This window comes from Sciurus carolinensis, chromosome 3 (genome assembly GCF_902686445.1).
Source record: "Sciurus carolinensis chromosome 3, mSciCar1.2, whole genome shotgun sequence".
Lineage (NCBI taxonomy): Eukaryota > Metazoa > Chordata > Mammalia > Rodentia > Sciuridae > Sciurus > Sciurus carolinensis.
This window is the reverse complement of record NC_062215.1, coordinates 174,522,234-174,534,459: the sequence shown is the minus strand read 5'-3', so window position 1 is coordinate 174,534,459 and position 12,226 is coordinate 174,522,234. Positions and strand designations below refer to the sequence as shown.

At 38.8% G+C, this 12,226-nt stretch overlaps 1 protein-coding gene and 1 pseudogene across 16 annotated transcripts in view; one reads left to right on the top strand and one right to left on the bottom strand.

The window, feature by feature from the left end:
• The window catches only part of Sp100 (SP100 nuclear antigen), a 91,150-nt gene that overhangs the window by 35,196 nt on the left and 43,728 nt on the right, over positions 1-12,226 (bottom strand). For 15 of the 16 annotated variants that reach the window (XR_007107749.1, XM_047545398.1, XM_047545399.1 and 12 more), the window contains 6 exons: positions 7,296-7,379; positions 5,359-5,442; positions 4,457-4,510; positions 3,685-3,762; positions 3,272-3,316; positions 2,584-2,655 (listed from right to left, as the gene is read on the bottom strand). Coding sequence is in view for 15 of the 16 variants with exons in the window: in XM_047545398.1 (XP_047401354.1) it covers positions 2,584-2,655; positions 3,272-3,316; positions 3,685-3,762; positions 4,457-4,510; positions 5,359-5,442; positions 7,296-7,379 (417 nt within the window). In the remaining variant the exon portion in view is untranslated. The remainder of the gene's footprint in view (positions 1-2,583; positions 2,656-3,271; positions 3,317-3,684; positions 3,763-4,456; positions 4,511-5,358; positions 5,443-7,295; positions 7,380-12,226) is intronic. The other variant, XM_047545407.1, reaches the window with a different exon arrangement.
• On the top strand, positions 7,403-9,323 carry LOC124981338 (nucleosome assembly protein 1-like 1; annotated as a pseudogene).

Genomic DNA, 12,226 nt, shown 5'->3' with positions numbered 1-12,226 from the left:
TGGGGAGTAAGAAGGGCCGCCTGGATACCTGGGCACACCTTACTCTGAAGACTCACTGCTACTGTGAACCATGCCTTGTGCCAAGTTGCTTTTGTCTCATGTTCATCTCAGATCCCACGATTTCTCTGTCTCTCTCCTCTTCCCCTTCAAACTGCCCACCACCATTTTTCTCTCACCTTTCAGAGCTTCCTCTCCATGGTGCCCCATCTTTCCTGCCCTTCCTTTATTGTCCTATGTCTATCTCATTCCACATGCTTTGCTGGACTCATGTCTTTGGATCTAGTTTTACTATTGAGGTGACTGTTTTCTGCATTCGGTTCCCTTTTTGTTCTCTATTTGACTCTAGCTCTGTTTCTCGCCATCTTGATATTTTTATCTAGGTTTTTATCTAGATCTTTTAACTGTTTTTGCAATGTCAACCTTTGCCTTTATCTATATTTCCTTCTTCTAGGTTCATTTTCATCTCAAGGTACTACTTTTATCATCACCAAATGCCAGTCCTTCGACACTGACCAAACAGCCATCCCTATTCCCTTGGCAGTTCCATCTGGGATTTCTATGTTGCAAGTCTTTCAATCAGTCATGGACTTTTATTCCCATGTTTCTGGTATAACTTCTGAGAGGTATCTTGCAGATCATCTCTTTTCTCCCCAAAACTCCCCAATCTGGGATACTTGGATCCATGTCCACTTAGAAAAACTTGAAACTTATTCAGCTCTCTTTTCATTTGGTCACCAAGACTTCCCTTCCCACTTTTTCTCTCAACGTTTTCCACTCAGTGACACCTCCCTCCATCCAAGAACCAGTTCTTCTTTCTCTCTTGGTCCTCTCAGACCTGTTGAAAACACTAAGTCTGTGCACAAGTCTGCATGGGTGTGTGTGTGTATGTGTGTGTGCGTGTGTGCATGCATGAGTTTGTGCATGTTGGGGAGGGAAAGAATGGCTTTTCCCCCATGTAGGCAGGTAAACAAAGGTAATTGGTGATATCATAATTGGCTCCTCCATTGTGTGTCCCTTCTGACTCTTCCACTATGCATTTGAAGAACTCTGCCCCAAGATACTGAAGAGAAATAAGGAAATGACCAGGGAACAAACTTCAGTGTGGTCACAGGGAACTATGTTTAACATTCAGATGAGCTGAGAAAAAAATATACCCACCCCATGACTGTTCTTCAGGTCCAACAGAGCCGGAGTCTCCTCTTTGTCTGGCCACACCTCATTCTCCTCTCCCTTATTTCCTGCCTGTCGCCCTGACTCTGTTCCTTCCTGGCTCCATCTCTGATCCGTGAGCCTCTGTCACTCTGATTTTGCTGGCCTCCTCTGCTGCACTCTCTTCGTCAGTGTTGCTCTTGATCTCTGTTTCCCTTTATCTCTATTAATCCTTTCTGACCTAACTTGATTTTTTTTTTTTTTTTTTTTTGGTGAAACTGAGGATCAAACCCAAAGCCTTATGCATGCAAGGAAAGTACTCTACCAACTGAGCTATATCCCCAGCCCCCCTCTAATCCTTTCTGGAGTGATCCTTCTAGGTATTTTGCATACAGAATATCAGGCTGTATTCCTGTCCTCATTGTCTATCTGTAATTTTGATTTTTCACTCTCCATGGGTACATATATATATATATCTCAACCTCTCTCTCTCTCTCTCTATATATATATATGTAAAAATGTATATATGCTAATCTGTGCATGTATGTGTGCATATACAACACACATATTATATATATATAAAGTATATATTATACATCCTATATTATATTATAAAATACAAAATATATTTTACATATTATATTTTGATTTGTTATTGTTGTTAAATAAGTTTGCTTTCTTTCATCAGCTACTAACATTTTTCCCTATGAATATTATGGGTTCCTTATACTGTCTTTTTAAACTCTGATCATGTAACACATGTCTTTTCCTCCTGCCTGTTACATACAGTAGTCACATCATGGTTGCTAGGTCCTATTGTTACTTTAGTTTTTTGATTCTTACACATTTGTACATCTGTTTTCTTGTCCCAAAATAGGGATAGTAAAGGTTAACCTGTCCAAGTCTTAAGGCTTTTGTGATGATAAAAACAGGTCTTATTTGTCAAAATACATGGAAATAATATAATATAATCCTATTCCATGGTGAAGAACATCTGTCAAAAACTACAAAAACTATACTAAACTTTGAAAGTGATTGATCTGAAGCTTTTATTTCTGACTATAATTACACAACAGGACCAGTTGTCTTTTTAAGTTTCTACAATTACAAGTGACACATGACCAGTATATGGCTAGAAATCTAGAATCTTTGTGTTAGTAGGCATAACAAATACCATTGTTTTGCTATTTATTTCTTCTGCTACAGCAAAATATATTTACATACATTTAGTTGACAGGACTCATGATGTTAAACATGAGTTCGTAATAATTTCCTGCCTTCTTCCATTTTCTAAAGTATTGAAAAGAAGTTCCCAGGATAACTGGATGCAAGTCAGTCAGGTTGTTCAAAATAAAAGGCATCTGGACTCAGTGGCTTTTAGTTCAGAGTCCTGACATCCTGCAGGCCAAGGCGTGGCGTCCTAATCTTCTTTACCTGATCCACTTCTCAGGGCTTCCTGAGGTTCCTCTTCATAATTCAGCTCTAAAGAGCTGTCACTGTTGAGCCCTGCAGAAAGAAAGAAAGTTCTTTGACAGTCCTAGTCTGTGCCTTAGGATCCAGTCTGATCTTTAAAAGGAAAACTGGCAAGGGGAAGCTTGCATAAGAGGGAAGGGATATTCCTGCCACCAGACCACCCTTTGGCTGCATCTGACCTGTTGGTCAAGGCTTCTCCAGGAACCATCCTAAGGCTGGGACTGGGGCCAGCTTTGCCATGGGAAGCAGCCCTTCTGTCACCATTTCTTACACTTCTTACCTTCCCACGGGTTTGCATGCAGGTCTCTTCCACCTCTGTTTCTTATTGGGGGCATTGGACACAACACTTGAAAGACATCAGCACCCCAATTAGCTGGGCCTCTGAGACCCTGTGAGGGGGAGTGCGTGCTTCATATGGGGGCTCCTGATTCAAGTGAGTGAGGAAGGACCTTGCACTGAGCTGGCGCCATTGCTATTTGAGGCCTCCGTGTTACACCAATTAATCTGACTCACTGATTATCACAGTATCATGTGAATCATCTAAAATCTCAAAAAATTTCATTTTTATTTTAAAGGATATAAAAACCAAATGAAGTTTTGGTAGCAAATAAAAACATTTATTACACCAAGAGTTTTTAGTTGCTCTTACTTTGTCTCTGACTGTGTATCCTCCAAGTAGACATGCTGCCAGAAGCTAGAAAGAAATGGAAAACAAAACCAGTGATCGATAACTACTGAGAAAGGATTTGGTCTATAAAGATGCTTTGATGATTATTTCTGTCTCTTCCTCTTTAAAGAAGAGTTCCCTACCAAATGGTTCAGAGACACACATCTTTTAGCTCTAATTATAAAATCAAAGGAGTGGAGAAACTGATATTTTTTTCCCATAGGTTTGCAGCTAAGTAACTTAACAGTGAATCTGGGCTCCCGGTTGCCTAACCATGCCATGGTGTGTGCTCAGAGTAAAACGCACCAGGGAACAGGGCTCTGCACTCACACCCTGGATGTCCTGGAGCCCAGGTGGTAGGCTTTGCCCTTGGCACCTCTTGGTGCCATGCTCACCTCTTGATGTTGAGATATAGGGTGCTGGGGACAACTCCTCCTCACTGGATTCTGAAGAGCCGTAGTCATGTCCTCTCACTGCAGAAAGGAGCAAATGTCCCTTGAAGGGCTCAGTGCACGTAAAGGGAACCAAGACAGGAGAATTATATAGAAAGGACACTAGGAAAAACTTGGAAAGCTCTGAAATTCCAGGACAAGAATGTTCCTCCCCTCAGACTTCCATCATCTGCCTTTCAAATTCTTGTGACTCATTGTCACCTAACCTGAAGCTAAGAAAATTGGACCCTCGCTGGGCATCTTGCTTTGCCTTGACCCTGTCTTCTTACCTTGCATCTTTCTTCTTTTACTCGTGCTTTATGGATTTATTGTTGGCTTTATATCTGCATTTATAGTGATCCATAACTTTGCCTCTCTTTCAGTACAATTATGGAAGAATGGTAATGAAGACGGGGAATCTTCTATTTGGCTATTTCTCTGACAACTACCAAGAACAGGATCACACCTCTCTCCCCTCTAAAATTCCATGGAATGTTTGCTTGAGAAAAAAATATTAAATTTCTATTAAATTTTAAAGAACTTCTATTACGTTTGAGTTATTGACTTCTTTAGGTCCATACATTACAGTAGTTAGCTTATCTAATATGAGTTGAAAATGAATCATCAGAAATTAAATTTGTCTTTTACTTTGCAGGATAGAGCAAAGATCTAGAATGAGCCTCATGTAGAGAATATGGTCCATTAATAACCATAAAGAGCTCTTATTTTCTCTTACCTCTTTTCCTAACCATTTTTCTGAATGTAGGTGAGTCTCTGAAATCCACAAACTCTGTAAAGAAAAAGGGAATACCATAATTATTCATGTGCAAAAGGCTTACAAGTTCTTTGCCAACTCACCTGGCAAGTGGGCTTGCAGCATGAGGACATTTCGTGAGAACTTTCCTCTTGTGCCTTCTACTGAATCTAATTCTGGCAGCTCAGGGTCGCCATGCTGGGATCAAGCCTGGCTTTCTCTTTAATTCTTAACTAAATTTGTGAATGACTCTTAACAGTTACTGGCTCCAGTTTTCTCCTGTATAATGCTGGGATAATCTAGCTAAAATACATCCTTATTAAGATTTTCGTGATGACAAAATGAAGTGTTATTTACAAAAGTTCTATGAAAAAATCACAATGTATACTGCTATCTTAACTATAATTTGCGTTAAATATAATTGATCGGATGCCATTTTGATCTTATTGATATTGAAACAGCAGCACAAACCATTCTTGGAAGACTTTCTAAACTTGAGACTAATGACAATATTAATGAATAGAAGAACACTTTGCTTACTATGCTTTATAAAATAAAAAGGGTGGGATGGAGAATAAGTACAATATTTCAACTCTTTATCAGTAACAGGCATAATGATTTGCAGTCAAATAGACTCATTTTATTAGCACATTTTTGCTATGTTTTCACTGTATCAGTCAATTGAGTTTTTTCAGTGAAACAATAGTCTAAAATGCTTTCTTGACACCTTCTATTTCCCATGCAGACCAGGTTGAACCAAAAGATATCCTAGAAGTGACAGAATCCAGGCATATGGAGAACACTCAGAATAAAATCAACCAGGAAAACATCTCTGGACTCAGACTCTGCCTTCTGAAGTCCTGAAGGTGCAATTCTAATCCTACCTTTTGTCACCTGGTGCTGTGAGCAAGTGGCTTCCTGGGTCCCTTCTCCATCTCTCAAGTCTAATGGGTCATGGTTATTGATCACTGCACAAAAAAATATAATTCTTTAGGACTGATGTTGTGACCAAGGAATTGACTCAGTAGAAAATTCCCTAATTAGAAAATTCAGAAAAACCTTAGGATAAAGGTAAGGCCACCGTGTTCTGCTCTTCTGATTACCTGCCTAGTAGGTTAGTGACACTCCATACTTATCCCCAAAGACACAACGCTTTCTTGGCTGGGGCCATCTTTGTATGGCTTGGCCTTTTCCTACACCTCTCCATTTTACTTTCCCCTCTGTTCTTGTTTCCATCTTCTCTGCCTGTTCTTCATGCAGGGAGACCTTGAAAATCATATGTTGAGGATGACAAGCCACCTTGACCTACACCCACCTGGTGCTTCCTTAAACCATTTACAAGGTAAAGAAATAATCTTCTCTTGGGTGTGAGTCACAGACCTGTCTGGGAACTTTTTTTTTTTTTCAGCAGTTTGCCCGCATTCGGATAAAAGTCAGAGATATACAGTCTACTGAAGCAAACTCACTTTTTTCTTTAGAAGTTATCATGAGCAATTAGAATGAACATATGATTTAAAACATTGTTCTTTTGTGATCTCAAGGCCAAGGACATCTCAATTTGCTCATTTTCTAGTATGTTTTCCCTAAAAAGGCAAGTTTGTAAAATCCTCTGGATATAGAAAATTAAAAGGAAAAACAAATCATCAATTTGTGCACTACAGAGTTATTGTTTTTTGGAACTGGGTAATGAACCCAAGGGTGCTCTACCACTGAGCTATATCCCCAGCCTTTTTTAAAATTTGTATTTTGAGACAGGGTCTCACAAAGTCGCAGAGGTTGGTCTTGAACTCGTGACCCTCCCACCCCAGTCTCCTAAGTAGTTGGAACCACAGGAGTGCATTACTACCCTTGGCCACTACAGAGTTATAAATCTGTGAAAGTACAACTGAGATACTACAACATTTTGATAATCATTTTTATCTTGCATTTTATAAAGGACATAACTCCAAATGCAGGATGCTAGTCTTGTCTTTCCTTTAATTCCCCATGAGAGTCTGGAGAAGACCTTGGCACGTTTCTGGGATTGTGTTGTCTCTTCTGGGAAACAAAGATGGCAGTGCCTATCCTGCTAACCCTTGAAGTTATTGGAGGGGAAAAATACTATATTATTTGCAAACGCCACTTGAGAAATCATTCCAAATGCCATGGTTTGCTGAAGAATTTTGTCAAAAAGCATCACTTTGGGTTTCAGAATACGTTATCTCAAGTCTGTATTTCTGCTCACATTAGATAGCTGAATGAATTGTCTTTTGACACTACTCAGAGTTTGTGATCAGATGACAATATAAACTTTTAAGAAAGGAATATTCAATGACAATATAAACTTTTTTTAAAATATATTTTTTAGTTGTAGGTGGACTCAATGCCTTTATTTTATTTTTATGTGGTGCTGAGGATTGAACCCAGGGCCTCACGTGTGCTAGGCGAGCACCCGACCACTGAGTCACAACACCAGCTCCAATATAAACTTTTAATAAAGGACTATTTAGCTTTCTGTTCTGTATAGAAATCACTGGATAAGTCTAAAACTTTGTGTTCATGGCAATTAGTTTTTAAAACAAACTCATTACTTTGCTAGCCTATTTCTACTACATATTCAATGCATGAGTGTATATTCTATCTAATCATAATTTCAATCATCAAAAATAATTGTCTGATGATTTCTTGTGTCCCTGTATTTCCCAAAAGGGTCAAATCAATGCAGAGATGGGGATCTCAGGATAAACTAGATCTACCCCATAGAATGGGTTCAAAAAACAGTGCGTCAGAAAACAGTAGCTCGGACTCCTGCAGCCCCGCCAGCTGTGCCGGCCTTCCTTACCAGGACGGCTTCTCAGTGCTGAGCTGGAGGCTGCTGCGGGCTCTTCTGCATCGCTGGGACCTTCAGAGTCCTCACTGCTGATGACTGCACAAAGGAGCAAACCCCTTATGAGTCTCGGGGGTGACCAGGAGCCCATGCAGCCAGGTCCCCACAACAAGAGCACTAGGAAGACCTGGGAAGCTAAGGTAACCCAGGCCCTCTGCATGTGTGTGGCCTGAGGGTTAATCCAGGGCTAACCCCAAACAGAAAACTGACTCTCCCAGTCCACCCACGCTCTGACTCCATCCCTGCTCCACTCTTCACTTTCCGCTGGGCTCTGCCCACCACCCCTGCTTCTGCCTCTTTCTGGCAATGGTTCCTCTCGATAACTCTTTGTCTTGATGTGTTCCTTTCTGCAACTCCTCTTGAGAATATCCTGGTTCCCCAAATTTTTCCCTTTTCTTTAATTACTACTGCCTTCCTTTTTCTCTTCATTCAAAAAGAGTCCCTCTGGCTCCTTTTTAGCGCCATCTGCTCTCAGTGCTGCCTTCTGCTCCTCCCGGCACCACCTGCAGCCTGGCTCCCCAGAATAGAAGCCAATATTTGAAGTTCTTACAACACGGCAGACATTGACAACAAAGAACAGTCTGACTTGATCAAGATTTGGATGAGGTAGAAGAAGTAGAAGAAGAGGAAGCTGCTGAAGAAACAAAAATCAAAGTGCTCAGTTGACTGTTTAGTTGATACAAAATCCTCAGATTCTTGCAGCTCTTCAAGAAAGACTTGAGGGTCTGGGAGAAACACCAACAGGATACATGGAAAGCTTGCCTAGGGCAGTTAAAAGAGGAGTGGATGCTCTCAAAAGCCTTCAAGTTAAATGTGCACAGATAGAAACCAAATTCTATGAGGAAGTTCGTGATCTTAGGAATATGCTGTTCTCTGTCAGCCTCTATTTGATATGTGATGAGGTCATTAATGCTATTAATGAACCTACAGAAGAAGAATGTCAATGGAAACCAGAAGAAGAAGAGGAAATTTCGGAGGAGCTAAAAGAAAAGTCCAAGATAGAAGATGCAAGAAAAGAAGAAGATAAAGAAGACCCTAAAGGGACTCCTGAATTTTGGTTCACTGTTTTAAGAATGTTGACTTGTTCAGTGACATGGTTCAGGAGCATGATGAACCAATTCTGAAGCACTTGAAAGATAGTAAAGTGATATTCTCACATGCTGGCCAGCCTGTGAATTTTATCTTAGAATTTCACTTTGAACCCAATGAATATTTCACAAATGAAGTGTTGACAAAGACATAGAGAATGAGGTCAGAACTAGATGATTCTGATCCTTTTTCTTTTCATGGACCAGAAATTATGGGTTGCCTCTCGACAACACTTGATGTGCCAGATAGATTGGAAAAAATGAAAGAATGTCACTTTGAAAACTATCAAGAAGCAGAAACAAGGGATGTGGGACAGTTTGTATTGTAACTAAAACAGTTTCCAAGGATTCTTTCTTTAATTTTTTTGCCCCTCCTGAAGTTCCTGACAGTGGAGATTTGGATGCTGCTGCTGAAGCTATTCTTGCTGCACACTTTGAAATTGGTCACTTTTTATGTGAGCATATAATCCCAAGATCAGTGTTATACTTCCCTGGAGAGGTTTTGAAGGTGATGATGGTGATAATGAAGAAGAAGGCGAAGAAGCAGATGAGGGCTATCGGCTCTTTGGAGAAGTCCAAAGCTGCAGTAAACTCAATGTAGGCTGCATAAATCTTTTCAATAAAAGTTGTCTGGATGTCTTCAGTTGTGTTGGGAAATTTTTCATAATAGAAGCTTTGTTATCACCAAATTCTGGATTCTTGAAAAATCTGCTGACCCATACAGTAACTTGTATTAAAATTGCCCTATGTTATGAGTCATTGTTTCCTACTATGTACCTAATTCATTAATGCATTTTGAACTTTAACCTAGGAAAGGGAAGAGGAAAGAAATGAGGAAAATGATCCAGACCAAGATGTGAAGAAGGATCCAAACCGAGAAGAGTGCAAGCAATAGTGAAGCAGGATGGATGTGACCTTGAGGAGAACCTGCACTGTGATAGCCTAGACACAACTATCATTTACACACAGCCTTATGTTTTTGTCTTTTTTTGGTATTCTCAGTCATTTTTTTAAAAGGAAAGGAATTGGTATTTTAAAGACAAATTTGTTCTACCTAGCGTTTTAACTATAGCTTTTCTGTCCTATCTGTTGAATGCACAAATTCTCTCACACGTGTTCATTCATTGTTGCAGTTTGGTTCTTCTGGAATATTTGCATCATATAGTTATTGGAGCACAACTATAAAAATTAACTGTTAAATAACTAAATGTTTTTTGTTTGCTAATCTTTTTCCTGAAGAGCCAAAGTACTTTTCAACTGGTAGTAGAGTGAAATTAAGTCTGCTTGCATAGTTGTGCTTTTAATTTATTTGTTACAGAAATTCAGTGATTTTTTTTTTTTTTTTTTTTTTACTAATGTAACTCATCATTTGAGGGATAGAAAAAAAACAACCTGTAACAAACATGGTTAAGAATTTCTAATAACTGGAATAGAGGAGGTCACTTTCCTGGCTGCTCCGTGGTGTAAAACCAAGAAAGCAGACAGGCAGCTTCTCCACAAGGTGGGTGAACAAAAAAAAAAAACAAAAAAAAAAGATGGTGGAGGGGGAATTTACTGGAACCTAAACTGGACATTCAAAGCAGATTGGGGACTCAGGAGATTGGATATAATAAAATAAGGAAGAAATTCCCAGCAGCACAGAAGCACCAGCCAGAGCAGTCTGAAGGGGATGTAGGGGACTAAGAATTGGGTCCCCATCACCGGTGGAACTCCCTGGGTTAAAGTCCTCCAGCATGGACCAGGAAGTACTGGGCAGGAAGTACAGTACAGAGGTGTGCTGCTTTAAAATCTCCAGACCAATTGGCATTCAGCAAAGAGCCTGGAGCACAACTAAGCCTACACCCTGCCTCCAGGAGCTCTGCCCACGGAATCACCTGTCTCACTCCAACAGTCCAGAAGACCCTGCCTAAAGCTGCTGAGAAGAGAAACTGAGAATATTTTGAACTTCAACAGAAAAAAATTCTTTAAATTTTCATCTAGATTTTTTGAATTCTTTTTTACTGTTTAATTTTGACCATAATGGTACATGGACATTTATACAGTTTCCTTTTTTTTTTTTTTCTTCTCATCTCTAGCATTTTTGAAGCCACTTATTTTACATGGATTAGTTTTTGTGAACTAGGATGTTTGATTAGGATATTTTAGTTTTGTTTTATATCCTTTTGTTTTTATTTTTAATTTTTTCATTTAAATTTTTGCTTTATATATATATATTTTTTTTTCCCACCTGTTTCCCTTGATTCTCTCTTTTCTCCTGCTAACAGCCAATCTCTATTGTTCTCTTTCACTCTTCCTTTAATCTTTTACTTCTGTCTTCTGTCCTCCTCTCTCATAACCATCACATACTATATCACTTCTGTTCTCTCCCTGTCCACCCTTTGAAAATGTAAATCTTTTGCAAATTTGCTGTTTTTATTATAGGCATAATTGATCATATCATTTCTGTTTATTGTGATAACTGACATTGTAGATAACATAGTAGGAAATATTTGGTTTAATGCTATAAATTGTTTGCATTGGTTATTATTTATCTCCCCCTAAACAGTGAGGTACTGGAAACCTTTGGGGACACTATAAGTCCACATGGTAGAAACTGTTGCTTCAGATCCATTCTGTTAGATGGGTAGACACACAAACAACATGAACAAGCAAGGGAACAAATTGCTCCAAGCAAATCAAGATACTCTAATAACAGAATCCAATGACACCACAGTGGAATAAATATCAGAGAAGGAGTTTAGAATGTACATAGTTGATTGGCAAAGTAAAGGATGAAGTAAGAGAGCAAATACAGGTAGCAAAAGATCACTTCAATAAAGAGATAGAGATTCTGGAAAAAAAAAACAGAAATCCTTGAAATGAAGAAAACAATAAACCAAATTTTAAAAAATTCAATAGAAAGCATCACCTAAAGACCAGACCACCTGGAAGACAGAACCTCAGGCAACGAAGACAAAGTATATAATCTTGAAAATAGAGTTGACCACAGAGAGAGGATGTTAAGAAACCATGAACAGAACTTCCAAGAACTATGGGATAACATGAAAAAATCAAATTTAAGATTTATCAGGATGGATGAAGGTGTGGAGTTAGGAACCAAAGTAATGCACAATCTTTTCAATGAAATAATATCAGAAAATTCCCCAAAGCTAAAGAATAAAATGGAAAATCAAATACAAGAGGCATACAGAACCCCAAATGTGCAAAATTACAACAGACTCACATCAAGGCACATCATAATGAAAATGCCTAGCATACAGAATAAGGATAAAATTTTAAAGGCTGTGAGAGGAAAAATATCTGATTACGTATAGGGGGAAAGCAATTTGGATCTCAGCTGATTTCTCAACCCAGGCCCTCAAAGCTAGTAGGTCCTGGTATAACAAATATCAAGTTCTGAAAGAAAATGGATGCCAACTAAGAATCCTATATCCAGCAAAATTAAACTTCAGATTTGAAGACAAAATAAAAACCTTCCATGATAAACAAAAATTAAAAGAATTTGCAACCAGAAAGACTGCACTTCAGAATATTCTCAACAAAATATTCCATGAAGATGAAATGAAAAAAAAAAAGTGAAAACCAGCAGAGAGAGGGACTATAGTAAAGGAATAGTCAACCAAAGAGAAATGAATTCAAATTAAAAACTAGAAATAAACCAAAATGACTGGGAACACAAATCACATCTCAATAATAACCTTGAAAATTAATGGCCTAAATTCATCAATCAAAAGACACAAACTGACAGATTGGATCAAAAAACAAGACCCAACAATTTGCTCTCTCCAAGAGACTCAC